A 22,542-nucleotide genomic window follows, 5' to 3' on the forward strand; every position below is an offset into this window, starting at 1 on the left:
TCACCAGAATACCTAGTCTGGTCTGCAGTGATTGTTGGGGAATACCCAGAGATTCTTCTGTTACCATTGTGTACAATTTAAGTTGAGGGTTGCGCTGTTGTTTTGCTGCTGAATAAAATTCCTGAATTGAGTCACAACTTCATGGGTGCCTTCAAAAATGAAGCAGGCTCTATGATGAGCATGACAGGCCGAAAACCAAAGTCTAGACAACAGAAATTTGAAAGAAATAGCTGAGCTACTTTTCAAATGTGAAATAAATTACACTAGTGAAGGTAAACTGGAGCAGAACTGGTCCTGCACAAATTCCATGTATACCTTTCTCTGGGCACATGCAGAAAGCCTTTTTCTGCATTATCTGTGCTGGGCTGGAAGAGCCAAGGCATTTTCTGTAGGTCCAACACCAGAGACTTTTGAAAACGTGGATGCAAATACTCCTTCTGACCATGTGGCATCTGCAGGGATGTGTGGAGAGGCTGGCGATACTCATACATGCTAGTAACAAAACACATCTATTTATTTTTCTTTCTTAGCTTCCTTTACGATCTCTCTTCGAACGGTGGACAACATCACAGTTATGATTAAACTGAAACCCGGTGTTTTACCAAGATGTCAAATTCGTGTTAAAAATTTCATCAGGTCTGAACTCAAGATAAAGTCTGGGGAGACTGTGACTTTTACCTTCACTTGTAGTACTCCAGAGAAGTATTTTGTCATGGAAATTCAGAAAAATATTGGTAAGATACAATTTTTAAATTTTTTGGTAATTTTCCTCCAATAAAACCACATACCTTAACACAGTAACAGGAAAAAAGGTATCCCCTATAATTTTGGGTAAGAAGAAATCTTTGGACACTGATAAATAAGCTTGAATTAGTAAAACTATGCAAGTTAAAGAAATCGGAAAGATGTCTGGCAGAATTAATCTTAACTTGGCTCTTTTGGAAACAGTTAAATGATAGTTTGTTGCATCAATTCCTTGCTGCCTTCCCTTCTCCCACAGTTTATAAAAACCCATCAAAGACTTTTTTTTTTTTTCATTTCCAAAAACTGAGCACTGATAATGAAGTATTACCCACATTATTTGTTGAACAGCTTGATTGTGTCTATAAGGGCAACAGAAACATTGACAACGTGCATGCGTTGTCTTGTATTTAATGAATGTTATTGAAGTCAAGAAACTGAGGATTTGGGAGTGTTGGAACCAAACCTTCATTTGCTTTGAATGTTATCCCTGGTGTATGTATGTTAATGTACTCTTTAATGGCATGAGCATGTGCTACTTCAACAAGATCCCAAACTTCATTGGGCTTTCAGTCTTTGGTAACATCTTTGCTATCAAGGATAGTTCTCTTCGTGTTTTGGAGTTCTATTCATATTGTTCACACAAATAGTAATGTTCACAATATGTCGTTACATATCTGTAAGATGCATTTGTGATATTTCTTCTTTTAAGTTGGAGCCTAGACATAGATTAAACTATACTTATTTTTAGCATCCAACTTGAAATACCAATAATCTGGCTTTTTCAGAGAAAAGTTTTCTGGGTTCTCCCCAGAATCCTGCAGTGGCAGTTGTTATGACCTCTGCAAAATCTGGGCCCCAAGTTGTTCATCAGGGCACCAAGGAAAAGAAAATGCAATTTTTGGCAAGCAGTGGAAAATTTTAAAGCTGAATGTTTTCCTAGGAATTCTCTGGGTGAGATGTGATAAAATTGGTTCTCTTAGATCCATGATTTCCAGCTCTCCTAATGTTGAATTTCACCCTTCTGCTCTTTCAGCTCTCTACCCTGTTCAGTAAATACCTTCTAAATTCTTCAGCAAACAAGGCAGGAATACTACAATGAATCCATTCTATTAGTCAGCCTGACTAAAGCAGGTTTATCCTGTCTACTCCATGGGCTAGGAGTCCTGTTTAGAGATAGCATGTGACACATAAGAGTGTCTTTTAAAGCACATAGAAGTTAAGTGCAACCTAAAAATTGTGAAAATAGCAATGAAGCAGAAAGTGTCAAATTCCTCATTTACTTGAATGCTTTCCATAATGTATCATGACTGTTCTCTCTCTGTATTTAGACTGTGTGTCAGGTCCATGTCCCTTTGGAGATGTTCATCTTTACCCACCGGGGCTACCTCGCCTTAACAGGACTTTCATCTGGGATGTGAAGGCGAGTACAAAGGCTGGACTTGAACTGAAATTTTCTACCCCGTGGCTAAGACAGATTAAACCAGGAGAGACGTGCCCAGATTTCGTTAGCTACAACATTGACAGCTGTATTGATACGGCCACAGTCAACATTGGCACCTTCTGCAGGAACGGCTCGGTGTCTCGCGTCAAGCTGCTGGGAGGAGTCATCATGTCTCTGCACCTCCCATGGAACTCGTCTCTCACCACCTCGGGCTTCAACATAGCTAACAGGTCTTCCATAAAACGTAAGTACGGAGTAGTGTTTCCTCACCTGTAATTACCTTGTGTGCAGACTGCACCAGAATTATTTAAACCTTTCTTTTCAGGCAACCTTTTAGTGCTGGTGCTGCTACCCCTAATTCCCTTCCACTTCATCTTTTCTAAAAGCTGTTGTGTGTTTTTTAGTTTAGTAGCTGTTGCTCTTCTAGCATCAAAATCTCTTAGTTTGATTGGTTAACCTAATAATTATGAAAACTGTTGTGAAGCTGCTTTTGGTGCACATTACTCACTTTCAATTGCTTAAACCTACCTGCTCTGTTGTTTTTATTTTCTCAGCTAGGTGAGACTAGATAGCATAATTAGGATGAGCCAAGAGAGTTATTTGCCAGTTGCAGTGTGTAGTTGGGTTTGTTTATTTTTACATAAAGCTTCCTTAACTTGCTCGAGTCTCAAACCAATACCTCTCTTCAGGAGAGGAAGGTGGGAAAAGGGGAAGCAGTGCCTGGAAGGCACATGAGGCTGCTTAAATACAGCTATGTGTTTCAACCTGCACAGTAACATAAAATGTTGTGTAATAATCTTAAAATACCTGGAATATCACATAGCGATCAGTGGGTTACTTTGTGATCTCGTGACAAACCCTCTTTGGGAGATGTTTTTGCTCTTTACTTGAATTCTGCAGTTGTTGCCATCAGTTATAGAAGAGACCTGATCCAGGTTTGAGCTTCTGGAAAGTGAAGTTTTGTAACTTCTGGCACTCCTCGCAATTGCACTTCATTGCTGGAGTCCTAGAGCAGGGCTGTAATCTCTGTGTACCCAACTTCATGCTGCCAAGAGTCATCCAAGCACAAAGTGTCTTACATGGTCTCCATGATTCTCATTCATGTTTTATCATGCGTATTTGAGGCTCTTTGCTGGCATGCTCCTGTTAGATGTGGGAGGCTCTTGGACAGGGAGCTGCATGCTGGTATAAAAGCTCACGTCTTTTGTTTCCCAAAACCCAGTGAAGCAGAAGCAGTTGTCAGGTTGCATGTTGGCTCTTGTAAAGCTGGGGCCAGAAGTAGGAACTAGGGTATCTCCTTTCAAAAAAATAAAGATGCCTCTGTGTTTGAAAGGTAAACCCACTAACTGAAAATACAGCATTAATATATCCCTTACCTTTTCTGTAATTGAAGACAAAAGCATCGACTCAAATATGTTTTAGTCTGAGGGTTTTGTAATAACCTAACCTGTAGCTGAAGTGGATGATCTCACTGTCAAAATAAAAATACTCTGGTGCTGGGGTGCTACATATGCCAGTGTGTTGTCTTTAATTGCAACTTGTTTTTTCCCCCCATGTTTTAGGGTTATGCATTATTGAATCCATTTTGAAGGGGGAGTCTTCAGTCACCCTGATGTCCCCAAACTACCCGCTGGGTTTTCCAGAAGATGAGCTCATGACATGGCAGTTTGTGATTCCCACCAACATGAGAGCAAGTGTGTTTTTCCACAACTACAGCCTCTCCAACTGCGAAAGGAAAGAGGAGAGGGTGGAATACTACCTCCCTGGCTCCCCCAGCAACCCAGAGGTGTTCAAGCTGAGTGACAGCCAGCCTGTCAATATTGCTGGCAGTTTCAACCTGTCCCTGCAGGGCTGCGATCAGGATGCCCAGAACCCGGGCATCCTCCACTTGCTCTTCCAAGTCGTCGTTCAGCACCCGCAGGTTGATGAGAGTGAGTACCTGCCTGCCCCTTCTATTGCTTTTGCTGATGGGCACCTGGGCTTAGCACCAGAAGGAAGAGAAATACTGGGTGATTTTGTCTTTTTGGTTTTTTTTTTTTTTTTTTTTTTTTTTTTTTTTTAACTTTGGACCTTCTTGAGTTTCCAAGCAACGTTGAGGCCTGTTTTCCCACCCTGGGTACCACGGGCTGTTGTTACGGCAAGGCAGACAGCGATGCTAAAATTTGCAATTTGTGGTGGAGTATAAAGCTCCATTGCAGATTTTACAATGTAGGTTGTAAATGGAGATTCCTTTCCTTTCCCAGCACCTGCATCATGTAATTGAAAAATGCCTTTAACACCTGTGGTGTCAGGTCTTGCATGTTGTATAAACAAAGCTAGCTTTTTCTTGTGACTGTGTTCCCTCTGGGGTCCTGATCCAGCTATCGGGCAAGGACCATAACTGCTTGATCAGAACTGTATGGGCTCACATGTTGCTGCCTGTTCTCCAGTACAGAAATCAAGTTCAGGCTTATTTAGACAGTTTTATTTTCAGCTGTAAGATTCAACATTTTAAAGATAATTCTTAAAATGTGAGCCCAGCTTTCTGCTCTGTACCTAAGCAGTCACGCATAGCCAGGTGAAACCTGCTGTCACGGCTGGTCAGGATCTGGTGAAATGAACTGGTGAAATCAGAGATGTAAAATTGGTTTCATATTACTAATGGCATTTCTCTCCTTCGTTCCTTCCTCTGAGTTTTATTTGGCTTCCTAGAGAAGCCTGAACATCTAGTGTGAAGAAGTCATGCTAGACATGGAAGGTGTCAATAAGATACTCCAATGATAATATCCCCTACTCATTTGGATGTCTTTTAGGTTTCTTGCTGTTTGTTGCTACACTAAGAAAATTTTTGTTTTCTGTTTTCTTGCCCCAGATTCAGTCAGGCTTAACACAATGACATGTAATACCACAGTATCTATGTAAAAACAGAAATAAAAGGCCTGGCTACGTAATGAGCTATGATATAAGTGATTTATCCTCTGGCTTCTTAGCTCTGACCTCAGTTCATGGTGGAGGTTAATAGTCAAGGTGCCCTCACTGCAAAGGAGCAGGTGGAGGGAAGTCCATGCTCTGGACTACCACTGCAGCAGACTCTATGTAGAGGCTTTCTAAGTTGCTTTAGAGGGCATGAAGTTTGAATGGCCTGTAACTTGACATCATGTATCCAGAAGGGGTCTATAGCATCTCACCACTGTAATCCTCAGTTCTTTGTCTTGTTTGGTTCTGTTCATGAACAGCAAATCCTCCTGAAATAGTTAACCAAATCATGTTTGCTTACATTTATTGCGTGTTGCACCTTGGAAGCCAGACAGAGTGAAAACATTGTATAGAGTTAATCAGCTCTATCTCCCTCCTACTTTGGAAAGCAAAGAGGAATTTTAATATGTTTATGGTCAGTAGACAAGATGATAATCTCCTAAAAAATAAAACCCAGTTTGTCATTTATTGAATGAAATGCACGTAATAAACCACTTGGATTTAAGAGACAACAGTGGTTTCTCTAGGGACTTTGCAGGATTTCATGAGTGATTTTGTAGTTATGTCAGTTCCATCAAAGATTCAAATTCAACCCTCAAGACAGTGTGGAAACATTTATTTAAAAAAAGAGAAAAACAAAAAATGCCATCTGCAGTGCACAAGTTAAACATGGCTCTTATTAAAAATGCATTGGTATCTGCATGTTCTCAAAGCTTCCCAAACGTTTTGGTATTCCACAGCTGTCTGTGGTGCTTGTATAGCTCTTTTTAATCAAAAGAAAGATGCGTTTAGTTGCCACAGAAAACCCAAACCTCTGAAGAATAAGTAACCTCATGGTAGAAATCATAGATTCTGTGCTTGGTTGTGGCAATGACTTGGAGATTTCTGCTTGACCGCTTGCCTTTTTGTGTCTCTAATTTCCCACATAGGAGAGAGCTATTTTATTCACCTTTTGTTTATGCCTTTGAGATCCGTAGCTAAAAACAGACAATTAAAAAGTAATAATAGTGTATATATATAATTTTTTTAATGTCCTTTATAGAATCATAGAATGGTTTGGGTTGGAAGGGACCTTAAACAGCATCTACTTCCAACTCCCCTGCCATGGGCAAGGATACCTTCCACTAGATGAGGTTGCTTTCTTTGATGTCAGACACATGCCTTGTTAGCAGCATAAGGATGCTCTGTGCACCCGATATCTATCTTTGCACATGATAGTTACTCTTCGTGAACTAGGCTGCCACCATAATCTTCACATTTTTCTTCTTTCCTTTCCTCTCCCCCTTCCAGATGTTCTGAGTAAGGTGTTTGTCATCCCTGCTTACCCCTGTTGTTCCTACCTGCTGTAGCAAGTCATCTGGAATGACACAGGCTTGCAGGATGGCTGAGGTTGGCAGAAGTGTCTGGAGATCATTTAGTTCCAACCTTCTGCTCAAGCAGGGTGAGACAGAACAGGTTGCCTAGGAGCATGTCCAATTGGGTTTTGAGTATCTCCAAAGACTTCACAATTTCTCTGGGTAACGTGTTCCAGTGTTTGACCACCCTTGCATTAATTTTTTCTATTTTTTATGTTTAGGCAGATTTTCCTGTATTTCAGTTTATGCCTCTTGCCCTGTCACTGGACACCATTGAGAAGAGTCTGGCACCATATCATTTACACGTGTGCGCACGCATCCTCCTGAGCTACCTTCCTCAGCTAAACAGTCCCAGCTCTCTCTGTCTCTTCTCCTGTGAGAGATGCCCTTAAGCATCTTTGTGGCTCTTTCACCTTACTCCAGTACATCCACATCTCTTTTGTACTGGGGAGCCCAGAACTTGACCTGGCACTGCAAATGTCTTGCCAGCACTTTAGTAGAGGGGAAGACTTGCCTTGCTCAACCTGCTGTTGATGCTTTCTAGCATAACCTAGGAGGCTGTTGGCCACCTTTGCCTCAGCAGCATGTTGCTGGCTCCTATTCCACTCAGTGTCCACCAGGCTCCCCAGGTCTTTCTGCAAAGCTGCTTCCAGACCTGCTCTTGCAAACTTGCTGAGGGCGCACTCTGTCCCACTAGTGAAAATTTTAAGCAGTTTTGGCCTCAATACACGCCTCCTTAAGCAGATCTTTGAGCTGAATCTCACTGTTTGAGAGAGGCTGCCAGGGTTGATGGTCACTGTGTGTGCCTGGGCACCTCAGGTCCAGAGAGCTCGGAGGGCGTTACGCGGCTTCCTGCAGCAGCTGGTGTGCGGTGGGGTACGGGGAAAGGGGCGGACTGCAAGAGAAGTGGTGGCTAGTGTTGAGAAAGAGGAAGGTGCTCTTTACTTTTCAGGGTTAACTCTGCCAGCTCTCAGGTTTGATTTTTACAGTTAGTCAGAAAATATTTCTGGAAGAATTATTTTGAGCAATTAAATGGAAGGGCAGTGTGGTAGTTCAGTCATGCCATTGAAGGAAACCAAGCAGTCTAGCAAGGCTTGGTCCTCAGCCTTCCCACCGGCATGGTGACAGACCTTGATCATTTGTGGTACCTCTGTGTGTTTTTAACTGCCAAACAGAAGAGGCTTTTTGGAAGCGTCTTTGAGGGCTGCAGTGACCTTCATGATGACTGCTAGCACTTCTGCTGAATTACAGTACTTGGCAGTTTCTTTCCCTTTTGAACCATATTGGTACTTGCATTTAAATTAGCTTAATCTTTAACTGACTTCAGACAACCAGATGTGCTTACTTACTGACTTTGGACAATTTTTTTCAGCTTGGCTCTGAAAAACCTAAACTAAGAAGATGTTAGCTGAGATGGCAATCTTGCAATAAATACAAAATTTGAGAACGGAGAGCCACTGACTTTAAAAGAAATACAAGAAACCTCTTAGGGAAAATAAATCTAACATAGTTGGCTGAGCTCCTTACATCATAGCCTAGCCTGTTCAAAAGAGGCTAGCATATGTATTACCCTGTTATGGCTGGAAAGTGGTGGGGAGATGGGTTTTGTGTGTGGAAGGGCTCAAACTTCTAAATTAGAAGGGTGATGATACTGCCTATCTCTGATGGAAAGAAGTAAATAATGTTTTCTTAGCTACTATAGAAATAGCTGTAACAGCTGCTCATCTAATGGGGTGAGAAGAGACGGAGAAAGTTCTGCTTCACACCACGCTTCTTGCCAGCAATTGCTCTGTGTTGTTTTCTGTTGCAGATGTCACCCACTTGGTCGACCTGAGCAAGGAATGGAATATGACTGTAACGATACACTTTGACAGGTGGCCCAACGGCATCTTGTTCATGTCTGAACCGATATGCCTGATCTGTAAGGATCGTCGCACCTGTGACCGCGTCTTGACTTTAGTATCTGGTGCCGTCTACAGGATCTCCTTTCTGTGCAAGGACTTGTCCCATTTGAGGATCACAGCTGAAAAAAGCATAAGTATGATGTGCTTTCCCCAGCAGTCAGCCAAACCTTTTCTCTTGCTTGGGCTTTAAACAGAGTGAGGTTGGAAACTAGGCATTGGCCAGCTGGGAGATGGGTACAATGAATCTGGAGATGACCCTGTTGTTTGTTGTGTCATTCTACATTTAATAATAGAAACTGCGTAGCTATTCCGAGAAGGGAAAGGACAGAAGGCACCTAAGAATCTTCTTGCTGAAAACTGTAAAATAAGGAAGTGGAATGGGAGAGCCATAAATCTGCCCATAAAAATGCGGGACCACGGCAGCCACCAGGAATGCAACTTGTTCTGCTTGCATGTCCACTTGGTGTAGGATTTTCCCAAATGCTTTCAACTACCAGTACAGAAAGGGTTTTAAAGTACATATCTGGATCTTGGCTAGTCTGCAGCTGTAGCCCAGTCAGCCAGTGATACAGCAAAAGTAATTATCTTGAGTGAGGAATTTTGAATATGTTTGTATCTGTTGGTTTCTTTGGTGTCCTGCACCCTTTTAAGGAAAGCTCTTTAACTTCAAATTATACATGTTTGGGGAAAGGTTACTAAGAGAGGCTATTTTCTTGCATAAATGCTTACTGACCATACTCTGGGTATGTGTACTCTGGTACACAGGAAAACTTGCTTTTCCTAGATACTTCCTCTGCAAGAAAAATACAACACTTGGGACTTGTTTTTGTAATTGCAGGCTGTGCCAATCCTCAGTGGTGTCAGAGGAAGATCTATTCCCTTTTGGTGCCCAATGCTATTACCCAATTGCCGATTCAACTGCATAAGTTTATCTGGAAGCTCTCAGCTCCTGATCAGGTCAACATAGAAATTACATCTCCATCCTTGAAACTTCAGCAATATGTCCCAGAGCAGAGGTGCAACACAAGCTACAGTTACAGCATTGTTAGTGCCACCCCAGAGACAGAGTTGAATGTTGGTATATTCTGTCCTGGCGGATCCATTGAAAAAATTCAGTTGAGGAATAATGTCACCATATCCTTAAAAACATTTGGTACAGGATTCCTCAATGACTCTAAACATCAGGATCTGAAGATGTCCTTTGTGCCAGATATTAAAGGTAAGGTAGTGGTTTGTACTACTTTGTTGTACACTGTTGGATCTCTCAATACACTTGTTAGAGCACGTATGAATAAACAGAGTTCACTTCTTTACAGTCTAGTCCTGGAGCCAGTGCTTGGCTCAGTCTTTATCTGAATCAGTGAGGTGGTTTATTCCTGGAGGAAGGAAGGAACTTTGTCCTCCAGATGGTGGATAGTTGGTTGTGGGAAGTTTTGCAGATACATCTGTGCTAACTGTGATAATTACTAATGTGGAAGGGATGATAGGTGAGTTGTATTGCTGGCACTGAGATGCAGGTGACTGCAAATTTACTGGTCACAGGTATAAGTGACACTTTTTCTGTTATGGAGCAGAAAGACCAGATGATTTTACCTGCTAAAAAAAATTTTACAAAAGTAAGTCTCAAAACTAAGTTTTTGTTCCTTTATTCCTTTCCTTTACTACAGATGAGTGTACTTTCACTGTGAGTCCACATCCAAAAGCTAAAGTTTACTTGCAGACTCCCAACCGGCTATATGGTCTACCCCCTTATGTCTCCATATCCTGGTACATCTTTGTGCCCAGGAAGCAAGTTGCCCGCCTAGGGTTCTCCAAGGACCGCATGGACATCGCTTGCGAGACAGGTCGTGCCTATGTCAACATAAAGGAAGAGACACAGGGGGCAGAGGAAACGGTGCGCCGTGAGGATGAGCTTCTGCCCGAGCCCCGAAATATGTATCACAACTTCTGGGTAAACATTTCCAACTGTAAACCTGTGGATAAGAGGCAGCTGACCTTGCAGTTCCAGGTGACTTTTGCTGACAGGCAGATAGGTGAGTCCTGTAAGGTTGTGGTGGTTTGCTTTCTGCTTGTTTCCTTGCTTTCCCTTGGGGGAACACTAATGGATGCTGGTCTGCCTTGGTTGTGGGTTCTATGAGATCCCCGCCTTTGGAAATACCTGTCCCTCAAAAACCTCTGAGAGTTACAGCTGGGTACTTCTATAGGTTGGGGAGGAGGGAGGGTTTTTAATGCAGTTGGGGTTTCTTTTTATGAGACAGAGGATTGCAGGGCTTGGGGGGAGTAAGACTGGATTTTATTTTCTTTTTATATTGGAGATCACAGCCAGAAGGTATAAGAATATCAAGTGATGTGTTTTCCCCTGCCAAGGTCACAGACCTGGTGAACAACTTGAAATTTGATTATGCAAATATATTCATCCAAGTAGTCTTTACTTCATCTTAGCAATTCAATTAGTCTCAGTGTTCACACGAGCAAGAAATCATCCCTGCGGCAGGTCTGGCCATTTAGTGAAGAGTGTGCTGACTACTAACAGCAAAATCCGCATTCTTGGTGTCTTTCGTCTCCCTGAAATATGAATCATTAAAACCAGGCATTTTTAGGGTAGGTTTTCCTCATGTAAATTTGCTTCACATTTGCTCCCCCTCTTCATCTGTGGCAGATTGTGCTCTCACAACTCTGCCTACACAGGCTTAGAACTGCAACAGTATCAATTAATTTCTAATTTTTTCCCTTTTTTTTTTTTTTTGTTCCTCTTCGTAATGTGTATTTCTTTTAAAACATGCAGCATTTTTCTTTCCTGTGGGCTTTCTTGATTGATTTTATGACTCTTAGAAAAGCCCAGGTCAACGCAATTTGTGTACTTCGGAGGAAGGGATTTTATTGAGGGGAGGTTGGTGAAATGTCACTGTTTCCTCTGTTGGATCCCTCTGTTTCCTCTCTGCTCTTTCTTCTCTTCCCTGCCTATTCAGCCAGAGGCACGTGAGAAGTTGCGGGTAAGTTCAGCAGCCCATGAGCTGTATTTGAATTCTTGGAGGTGGAGTGGTGGGTTGGTTGGGTTTTTTGGCTGTGTTCCACTGCTAGCAGCAGGCATTTATTGTTGCTTGGCCTCCAACCTCTTCGAAATGGGTTGTGTTACCCTGCGGCAAGCACGGCTTGGAAACTCCTGCTCTGCAGGCAGCTGGTACACTTGGAAACTCTTGAGGAGGTTCAACCCCAGCTGGCTTTTAGGAGAAAGCTGAATGTTTTTTCTCGCTCGCTCGCTCAGTGTCCTTGTACCTTGTCTATTTGCAGACCTAGGAGTGATACTTGGTGTGGTGGCTGGGGCTGGAGTTCTCGTGGCTATTGGACTCACTGTGTGCTGTGTTAAGAAAAAGTAAGTTCATAATTTGGCATGTGTAACTTAACAGTTCAAGAAGGCATTTCAGGATTGCTGCTGGGGTTTCTGTTTTACCTGTTGATATTGATCCCTTGAACAAGGGTCTGAAGCATGAGGTAGGCAACACACTGGTGGTGGAAACAGTGTGCCTCCAAGAACACTGCTTTACTCTAAATTGATTGACTTTAAGAGTAGAGCACCATTCCTTGAGTTGCATTATTTCCACCCTCAGTGCATTGCCTACCTTGGCCTTAATTAGCACAGGCTTCTGGCTGTACTGGGAGTAAGGTATTGGTTGGACTTCATCAACAATTCCTGTGAAATTAAATAGCAATGAATGTGGCTGCGTGCCTGTGGCTCTGGACAAGGCTTTGTTCAGACAAGCTGTAAACTTACTTGGGTATACTAAGAGTTATCTTTCATCTACACAACCTCCAGCAACTTCTTCTGGGGTTTGCATATCAAGGGGGGAGCGTTTTTCTATGAGGTGAGCCCCTGGGGAGAGATCTAGGTTGTGCAAAGCAAGCATGTACAGCCTTACTCATGCAAGCAGAGTCTGAAGTCATCGATAGCTTGGAGTTTGATACTTGTATGCTCAGTGCTGGCAGGGTGATTGGGTCCTGAAGCTGTAGAGCAGGAATAGATTTGTGCAATATGATGACTAGAGCAGTTATGACCACACTTCTCTGCCGCACAGAAAAGTCTTTACAAATACAGGCTTAAAAGTCTTCACTTTGGCCTTCGGTCTTCCTACCTTGGGGACAGTCACTCCAGAAAGTGCAATCATGAAAAGTTCATTCAGCTGTCATAGAGGACCTGCTATCTTACTGGTCTTCAGCAACGCTTAGCTTTGTTTTGTGAGGATCTGACAGCCTCTAGGTCCTTTTAGTGTCTGTGGATGTTGGGAGACTCAGTACGCTGCACAGCTGGGACCCCCGTACTTGGGAGGCCGTTGGAGTTAATCTTGCAGTTAATCTTCAGGGTCAACAGAACAGCAGTAGGTAACCAAATAGTGTGAAGTTACTTTCTGGTCTGCCAAAAAAAGCACATCTAGACATGTTTAGTTATTTTTCCTGAGATTGCAAGTAAAGCCTTCAATCCAGGTAGGCTGCCTGACCCTGGGTGGCTGGGATGAGCAAACAGAAGCTTCCATTACTGGGTTCAAATGCACCGGCCATGTGTTGTTTCTGACCTGTTAATAATTTCAACTCTGTAACAGGAAGAAGAAAAGCCAGAATCCCATGGTGGGCGTGTACAATGCTAATGTGAATACCCAGGTGCCTGGGAAACAAGGCTTATTCACAAAAGGGAGGAAAACCAATGAGTCTCATGTCTATGCAGTTATTGATGATGCTGTGGTCTATGGGCACTTGCTGAAGGAATCCAATGGCTCAGTCGCTCCAGAAGTTGATGTGTACAGGCCTTTCGATGGACCCATTGGTAGCTTGCCGCCTTCTCCACCTCCATTCTCCTTCAGAAAAGACATTAAACGCTCTTCTAACACTGAGGAACCTCCACCTCTGATGGACACAGACCATGATACTTACACGTTTGCTCACCAGAAATCAGAGCAATTGGAGGACAATGGAGATAGAAATGAAAAGAATAATGGAGATACAAGCACGCCCTTGCTGGAAAATAAGGAACAGGATGGTTTAGTGGAGTAATTTTACATCAGGTATAGCAGTTTCCTGTGGAAATACAGGTGACCTGTCAGGACAAGGGTCTAGGGGAAAAAAACTGAAGAGGAGTGTTATTTCTAAATATGTTTTGATTTTGGTTTGTGTGTGTGGCTTTTTTTAAACTTCAGCTGTTGATAGCTTTCAGTTTTAGAGTGAACATCTAGCAAACTCAAAAACGGTTGAGACACTTCAGGACTGCATGCACTTCTGGTTGTGAAACAGGTGGCAAAGGTACGCTCCTGCTTTTTATTATAAAGACCTCACGAAAACAAATTCCTAACTGCCAGCTTAAATAGAGTGGGGAGAGTGTTTTATCCAGAATGTCCTCCCCTCTCGCAAGTCGTTTGGTTGGTGACTCCTCGAAGGCCCAGGCTATATCACCGTCTCAAGGCAGCTCCAGGGTGCACAGATCTCTAAGCAATCTGCTAATGTCTGAGCAAAGGAGGAGACACTGTCACTTCCACCACTTGCTGCTTCAAAGTTCATCACATTTAGCACGCTAGTGCTTATGTGTGGGTAGTGAAAGGCCATGTATGCTGTCTGGAATAGCTCAGTGTGTGTAAATCAGTGTGAATGCTTGAGCTTGGGCCCTTCTAGTTTGGAATTAAAGTTACGGGTTTTCTCTGATTTCCAACTGATGTCATAATACTTGGATAGCACTGTGTGAGCCTACACCAAAGGCTGTATTTTCTTTGCTTTTTTACAAAAACAGTTTTAAAAGTCTAAACCAATGTGCACTTCTGTTGAGGTATGTGTAGCATTCACGCTTTACTAATACTTTGCACTTTTGGCTCAAGTAAGAGTAAGGATTCGGTGAAGAAATAATGATGTGGTCATCCAGCTGTTCAGTAATGCATTTCACTTTGCATGTTAGAGGTGCTTGGCTATTTAATAAGGATTAATTAAAAAAAGGAGTAAAGAAAACAGATTATTTCCAGCAGGTGGTTTCTCTGAAATGCAAAGTATGAGAGCGAATCCATAAGGAAAGCCTAGATATTTTTTTTTTCCATCAATTTGAATTTAACAACCATGTTGAAATGATGGGGGGAACAGCTCTTGATTTGTAGCAGAACTTATACTTCAGACATCTAGCTGCCTTTGAAAGCCACCTCTTGAAATCAGGTAAATAACATCTCATTTTTAAGTACTGTAATCAGCATGCCCCTCAGTTTCCGTGCCATTTAAAACTTGAGGGTCAGATCTTCATGCAGAGGACTATGGGTATATGAATAAAGTTGCCTTTTATATACAAACATCTGGCTTGTCCAGGTGTGCAGTAACTGAGGATGTTTGCAATTTTGCATGCAGCACTAGACCTGACGACTTGAGAATTCCTCTCCAAATGTCTTATTGTGACTGTTTCTTCCTTAAGGATTCACAGAGGTGCCATAAAACGTTTAGACAACGGTGCATGCAATAATGTTAAACATATAATAACGTCTAAACCAAAAACATCTTTACTAGAAACCTTACTGTTTACTTCAAAAAAGAATGTGGATTTCTTCCTGTTTTAACTATGCTATCATTGCAAATTGACTATTTATATGGTTAAGTGTGTGTATTTAACAGTGTATACCATTATACTGCTTGGAGCGCTATAAGACTCAGTCTTCTGTAGCATATAGAAAAACATGTGCCATCTAAAAGTACCTTTCAATTGTTTCAGGTATTTTCCTGCTTATGTTTATTACTTTCAGTATAGACATGTGTATTCCTAGGTCTCTGGCTAGTCATTGGGAATCACGTATTTCAAAGTGTACTGGGTCATTTTAACATCATTTGAGAACTTAAAAAGATATCTGCAATACCAATATCTGTTTTCCTCAGGTAACTGAATTGCCACAATACTTTTTTATCAGAGTAGTCCAGTTGTGCATTCATCTGGTCAATGTTTCTCACTTCTCTTTTATTGAAAAGGAATGAGAAGTCTGTAAGAGAAATTCAAGGCTGTCTCATCCCTCTAGCTCGGTTTCTGCAGTTGCTTAGATGAAATTTTTTAGTTCATCTTCTTTCTAACCAACTGAAGAAAATGTAATGGAGATCGAGCTTTTGTTCACAACTTCTTGATCTTTGAAGGAAGAATATGATGCTTGTTGACTTATTTTTATTTGTTCTATTTTAACTCAGCTTTTGATATGGCAATATAAGCCTTAGTTTACAGTTGTTTCCAGCCTAAGGTTGACTTTTCACTGTGCTTAATTTGGTAAGAGCTCAGGCACAAATTCCGGTTTGCTTTTCATTAAGAGGAAGTTGTGACTTAATTTTTTTAAAAAATAAATAAAACATAATGATACTACCAGCTGGAGTAACTAGTATATGTCTTTCTCATGTGTGTAAACTCAGCCTTGAGTATTTTGATGTCTGATGGTTGGTAGCTACGCCGTTGCCCTAGATGATAGAAATGGGTTTCTAGAGGTTCGCTGGGGTAATAGAATCATGGAATGTTTTGGGTTGGAAGGGACCCCTGGAGGTCATCTAGCCCAACCCCCCTGCAGTGAGCAGGGACACCGCTAACCAGATCAGGTTGCTCAGAGCCCCGTCCAACCTGGCCTTGAATGTTTCCAGGGATGGGGCCTCCACCACCTCTCTGGGCAACCCGTTCCGGTGTTTCACCACCCTCATTGTAAAGAACTTCTTCCTTATAGACAGTCTAAACCTACCCTTTTTTAGTTTAAAACCATTACCCCTTGTCCTGTCACAGCTGACCCTGCTAAAAAGATTTTCCCCATCTTTCCTATAGGCCCCCTTTAGGTACTGAAAGGCTGTAATCAGATCTCTCCGCAGCCTTCTCTTCTCCAGGCTGAACAGCCCCAACTCTCTCAGCCTGTCCTCATAAGAGAGGTGCTCCAGCCCTCGGATCATTTCTGTAGCCCTCCTCTGGACCCGCTCCAACAGTTCCATGTCCTTCTTATGCTGAGGGCTCCAGAGCTGGACGCAGTACAGTGCAATACACTGCTGACTGTGTGTCCTTTATCTCGCACAGCCAGTGATACTCTGTTAGTTGCTGGTTTTAAAGGCATGTGTTTAGATCATTGGGGAGAAGGTTGTAAAATACTTGAAGCTTTCAATATAAAAATAAATAGTTCAGCGGCTTCTCAGCAGGGTCGTGATGATTGCAATTTATTTGCGGCTGCCTGACACATACAATTGAATTCCAAAGTAATTTCTTTTCAGGGATAATAGCATAAAGGTACATTTTATGACTAGTCCTTCAGCCCAGAAGAGACCCTTATGAAAATGTGTGAAGCCTTTTTTTATTCTAAATTAAAATGCATGGAAACAGTGCATAGTGACTGCTTTCTTGGTTTATTTTTTAATTTATTTTGAGGCCAGTTTAATGCACATAGAAAAGGATGTTTGAATTCCTCACTGTTGAGGATCCCAGTAATTGCTGGGAATGGATCCTAGGCTGAATTAGGCAGGTCTACTCTTGGAAGGCATAGGAAACTCAGCAAGGATCAGCCAGTCCCTAGGCCCTCTCCAAAATTGCCACTTAATATGAATGTAAATGAAAGTACTTATCTGAATCTTCACTGAGATGATTGTGCCATCCTGGAGTAGTTCCTGTACAGTGGTCTTTATCTAAAAATGAAAATTTCTAAGTCTGGTTAACCATTCATTGAAAGGTGGGGGCCCATAGGAGGACAGCAGTTCAGAAACTCCTCGCCAGAACATTACTTGCTTTTGAGGAGCAAAGAGAAGTGGAGGGTTTTGTTGCCCAAAGCAGCTTGGACTGGAATTTGTGAGGTTTGGACAATCTCGATCTATCAAAACACTCAGTAACTGCTTTATTTTTAAGCACGTGTGTGAATAGTCTAGTGCAATTTCCAGATAAATAAAAAGCCAAGTTACTACTCCTTGGACTAGAGCAAAATTTGTAGAGCACGGTAAGAAATGAAAAGTTGCTTTTGCTGTTGTTGACACCAGACTAATATTGAGACTTTAACTCCTTGGGCCTAGGGGGAAAAAAAATTTATGTTACCCTGAAGAAACTATCCTGGGATACCTGCAAGTGTGACAGAGAAGCAATTTAAAGTACGTGAATGTTGTTGGGGGGCAGGGAGGAAACCCTCATCCATGTGCACATCTTCACCAGCCAGCGTTTAATTGCAGGCTGTAGCGTACACAAAGATGGGAGCAAATCTGTCTCCCCCCAAGCTTTGAAGCTAGAAACTAAAAAAACAAAATTACAGAATTCACTTTTTTAGTATGAATAGTTTTCTACATCCAACTTAGTGATTGGTTCCTCGATAAAGTATAGCTTCCCAGCAATTATGTAAGCATGGGTTACCCAATGTTCTTTGAAACTGAGGAGTTCTGGTGTGGAAAACTGATCCAGCCTGGAGGAAGGGATGCTCCTTCTATGGGGACTTAGAAACTTTGGGCAAGTTGTTTCAGCAGCATAAATGAAGCATGGCAAATTGTTTCAATTAGCCACACTCCTAACATATAAAAGGGATTTTTTTTGTGGTTTGGGCTGCATCCATCTCTTGTATTAAAGTAATTGCTGCACACAAGTCAGGCTTTACGCTTCTGGGCAAGATGAACCTTCAAAAACTGAAGGAACTGCTTTGTTTCTTGCTACATTTGTGCATGTGTGTGTGTATTTTATGTATAGACGTGTCTTTTTATCCTGGTACAACTGCTACAGTCACTCATAGCTGTGGAAAAAGAGCCATGATGCATCCTGCCAAAGGTGCTCTAACAGAGCAATGCCCCCATCAGCACACAGCATCTTTTTAGACACGAGGCTGGAAAAATGGCCTCACTTTCTGGAAGGTGTTTTCTCAGAAGAAAATGAAGGGGAAAAGTCCTGGCAATCTCTTGCCATCTTTGCAGCACAACTATTTTATTTTTTTCCAACTGGAAATTATTTGATTTCAGAAAATATTTTCAGATTTTCAGAAAGTATTACATAGAAGAAGCTAAATGTTCCATGGAGGGTATGTCCTCCCCCTTTATTTTCATAAATCTGAATTTTGATATTGCTCACTGTGGAGAATGTCTGTCCTACACACAAATCCGTGCCAAAGGGAGCAGAGATCTGCTGGAGGGGTGGAGGAGGGTGCCACGGGCCTCTCCTCCCATCAGGGAAGAGACACAGTGAAAGGGAGCACCGGAGGGATAAAGTTTGCTTTGTGTGACTGATTTCCAGGGAGCTGAGCCCTAGCGAGCAAAAGGCATTTACAGGCCTCTTGGCTGTATTTAATTTCTTTTGGAGGCCTTTTGTTCTGAGGCTTGTTGGTTGGGTTTGTGTTGTTTGTTTGTTTTTTTTTTTAAATGTAGGAAATGAGCGCAAGTTTGTGAAAGATGCAAAAATAGCTTCAGGGGGTACCTCTTCAAATGAAACAGGAACAAGTTTGGGTGTTTCTCAGGAGCCCTGGGCATAGTTTTGCCTGAAAGGTGTTACTAGGGTATCCTGAACCTTCGCCACTTGCCACTGCGATAAAAGTATCCCTGCCTTTGATCTTTATTTTAAGGGTTGAAAAGTGACAGACGGAGCTCACAGGGATAGCTTGCTCCCTACAGGAGATCAGTCATAGCAAGGCATCTATTAACTGCCTGTGTATCAATCCAGTTTTCCACACAGAAGAACCTGGCCTTAAGTGAGATTCACCACTTGGCATCAGGAGTATGAACTGCAGGTTCCTAAACCTAATTGTTTTAACATCTGCTTCAAATTCATCATTGCAGATGCTTTTTATTAAAGTTGTGGGGGATTTTTTTCTTTAATTAAAAGAAAAGCAAATTAATGGTGCGTTTCTCCTCTCAAAGTGCTACTTTTATTTAATTGCTGGATTCTGGAAAAAGTAACCCGAAATCAAACATGCATAAATGCTGTTTTGTAACATACAGGGAGCTATGAACCCAAATAATAATTTGTAACGAACTAAAAATGCCTGCTGTACAGTTTAAACTGCTAAGTAGAGTTTTGTTCATACTGGATTGCATGTGTGCACTTTGGGGCATGAGTACCTGAGGCTTTCAACTTCGGAGACCTGCACATGCACCGGTGCCTTCTCACGCTGTAGAAACTTCTAGAGTTACGTTACTTAGAAAAGTAACGCAGCTCCCAATGTCTTCAAAACTGAGGACTTTAAGGATAAATGCTGGACTGTTTTTGTATAAGAATGATCTTCGTAGTAAGATGCAAACCCAGAAGCTTGAATCTTTATAGATTTCGTGTTCCCACAGTAAATTAAACTGTTCTACTTTCTGCCAAACCAAACCTGTTTAGACACTTGGTAATTACTTCCACATCTTAATACTTTACCCATTCAAAAGCTTGAAAAGGTTCATATACTTTCCCCTCATTTGTTTCCCTAAGTTAATGAGAGAATGTTTGGCTTTTTATTTAATAAGTGGTAAACCTAAAAAGGCATAATGAAATCTAGTGTGACCGCTCTGTGAACATTTTATAGCTTAGTCTTTCAGAGTAATTAAAAAAAAAGGCAGCAAGCCCTTACATCTTCTTCTCTAATTTCTTTTCTTTGGGCTAACGGAGAACACCTACACATCTTAAACTAGCCTAGCAAAGCATAAGGGTTCATACGTACGTCTAATATCCTAGAAGACAATTTAATGTTTTTCCTTGCTAGTTAAACACCCAAGGAAATTGGGCAATTTTCTATATACTTGTGCATTCTGACATTTGATTTTTGTCTGATCAGTTCTGCAGGTCAATGTCCTAGGCATTCTCCTTAGTTTTTTGTGGCCACCCATCTGGGTCAAATGATGAGATGCAGCTTCAGCTGGAAGGATTGTATTTCTGTGACAACGCTTCCCGATACTACTCATGGGGCATGAGTCTTAAGGAATCTGTGCCAGGTTTAAAGCTGGAAAGGTAGCACTACAGGAAGTAAGGCAACTCAACCTGGAGAGGTTGAACCATGTGCCAGTTAAGTTGCTCCAAGCACTGACTGAAAGGTGAACTTGTGTCATCACCCCCTTTTCTTTTCCTACTGCTGTATTCTCATGTCTTTTCTTCCTCTCCCCCCACGCTCCCCGTCAGCCAAATTCAAGACAGAAGTCTCCATAAACCACTTTTCTGGTGAATGTCCTCTATGAGATTTACACCAAGCAACCAGCGCTGGGGTGAAGTACTTTTAACCTCTGCCTACAACATATTTCTTACTCCAGCCACACCTGAACCTGCTTGGTTGACCTGGGTTAAAAATGCCTCTGCTGTCTTGGCTTCCCTTCCCTCGGGCTGGAGAGGTTACAGTAAAGCTGCTGGCTGAGGTTTGCTACAACAAGGTCCCCAGGTTTTTCTGTCACAAAGCTGCTTCAGAGTCGAATGAAGTGGCAGTGCTTGCAGTAATTGTTTACATCTCAAGTAGCTGGAGAAGTACTTGGGAAAACATTAGTGGAGGTAGGAAAAACTCAAATTGTTCTGGAAGTTATCGCTTCTCTTGACATGAATGACCTCTCGTATGAGTAACACCCAATTAGACACCAAAGCATGCAGAACGGTAAGTCAGGCCCGCTAATGGTGCAACGAATCAGTAACCTAGATATACTTTACAAAATCTACTTCACTAACGTTAGTAGTAACCATAGTAAAAATGTCTCTGCCAATTCACACTTCACTTTAGGTGACGCAATGATGATGACTCCGTGGCTTTGTGTCACCAAGGAACAACATGGAGGAGCTGTTGCCCTTCCTGCGTCCTCAAAGTAGAAAAAGATGGTGGGAATAATGCATCCCTTTAGAAATAGTATAATCTGAGTCTTAGATACCACTTTTAACTTTAATCGTTACAATAGGTGATACTTACCCCTCATTCTGAGGGTAGATTTTTTCCTATTTCCTACTGCAATTTAAGTCTTTTCTTGAGGGTCAGCATGAGGCTAGGCTTTATGCTTGCCCTCACCCTGGTCCCACCAAAGCCAGGGGAAAGACCACCACCCATAAAGGGAGCCCCTCAGCTTCCTTCCCTAGTTACAGAGGCAGTTTTTAGTAGTTCATTTCCTTGATTTGTTTCTAATAAATAGAAATAAAATCAGGTGTGAATGCCTACCAAGTGGATGCCACCTGACTAACGTAAGAGGAGGGAATGGATTTCGAATCTGAAACTCCCCATGGGATGGGGCAGGGGGAAATTTAAAAAATTGCTTCCCTGAAAGCCAAGCTCATGGAGGGGCTGAGTGATGGAGCGCTTTGCGCTGTGCCATCAGCAGTTTCTGATCAGGATGCTCGGATTGCGGGGTTTCAAGGCAGTGCTGCAAAAACAAAGGACGAGTGGAGTTGAGCTACTGAATGTGGCAAGAGGTAGCTGCTGGTGAGTTTGGGGGATGCGTTTGTTCTCCTTGGTAATAAAGGCTTAGGTCCAATGCAGACTTTTGGGGTATTTCTTACAGCTGATAATTAATAATCTATGCCAAACTTTGCATTGCCTCACGTGATTGTTGTGAGGACATGGATGCAAGAGGCGGATCCTGTTTGCCGTGGCAGGAGCTGTGCATGAAGATTTCTCCATCCCCGGAAAATCACAGCCACCTCTCTTTCCTGCCAATGTCCTGGAGATGCAGCAGGCAGGCAGGCTGTGCTGGCCTTTCAGGGATGGTGAGGACCGAGCGTGCTGCCCCTGGGCATTCCCAAGCCAGCAGTTGCTTTTGATGGCATTAGTTGAAGTTAGTACCCCTCTGCCTACTAAGCCTCTGCTCCTAGCCATGACATTTAGTTAAATCACTTTCTGCACAAATCTTTGCTGGCAGAATATCTTTGCCTAGTAGGAACATGAGATATTTCCTTTGTCAACACTGATAGTGGACCCTAACCCACCCTTTGGGTTTTGGCTAAGAAACCGATCACATCTAGGTCACAGCTGGGGAAAGCGAAGGAGGGAGGAGGAGCTCCCCTGTGCAGCTGGAGGGCGTGTTTCTGCCTGGGTGCTTAAATTTCACCCTTTTCCATAAAGCTGCTGCTGTGATAGCATTTGCTGTGGTTACTGCTGCTATTATGCTTGCAGTAAATGTACCAACCCTGCTATGAAATTGCTGGTACAGCTAATGCATGACGATATAATGGAAGAAGGGTGTTGAATCAAAGTTTCCAGGAGACCTTAATTTTCACATTTTCCTG

At 42.3% G+C, this 22,542-nt stretch overlaps 1 protein-coding gene across 1 annotated transcript; it reads left to right on the forward strand.

Moving 5' to 3' along the window:
- Positions 1-514: 514 nt before the first annotated feature.
- On the forward strand, positions 515-13,442 carry CDCP1 (CUB domain containing protein 1; the record flags this gene model as incomplete). Its single annotated transcript, XM_035891341.1, has 8 exons — positions 515-734; positions 2,073-2,429; positions 3,748-4,116; positions 8,306-8,533; positions 9,238-9,618; positions 10,067-10,432; positions 11,691-11,772; positions 12,995-13,442. Coding segments are annotated over 8 exons (2,451 nt in total), but the record flags the coding sequence as incomplete, so codon positions are not given.
- Between the last annotated feature and the right edge of the window lie 9,100 nt (positions 13,443-22,542).

Source organism: Egretta garzetta, unplaced genomic scaffold (assembly GCF_000687185.1).
Source record: "Egretta garzetta isolate BGI_Z169 unplaced genomic scaffold, ASM68718v1 scaffold583, whole genome shotgun sequence".
Classification (NCBI taxonomy): Eukaryota; Metazoa; Chordata; class Aves; order Pelecaniformes; family Ardeidae; genus Egretta; species Egretta garzetta.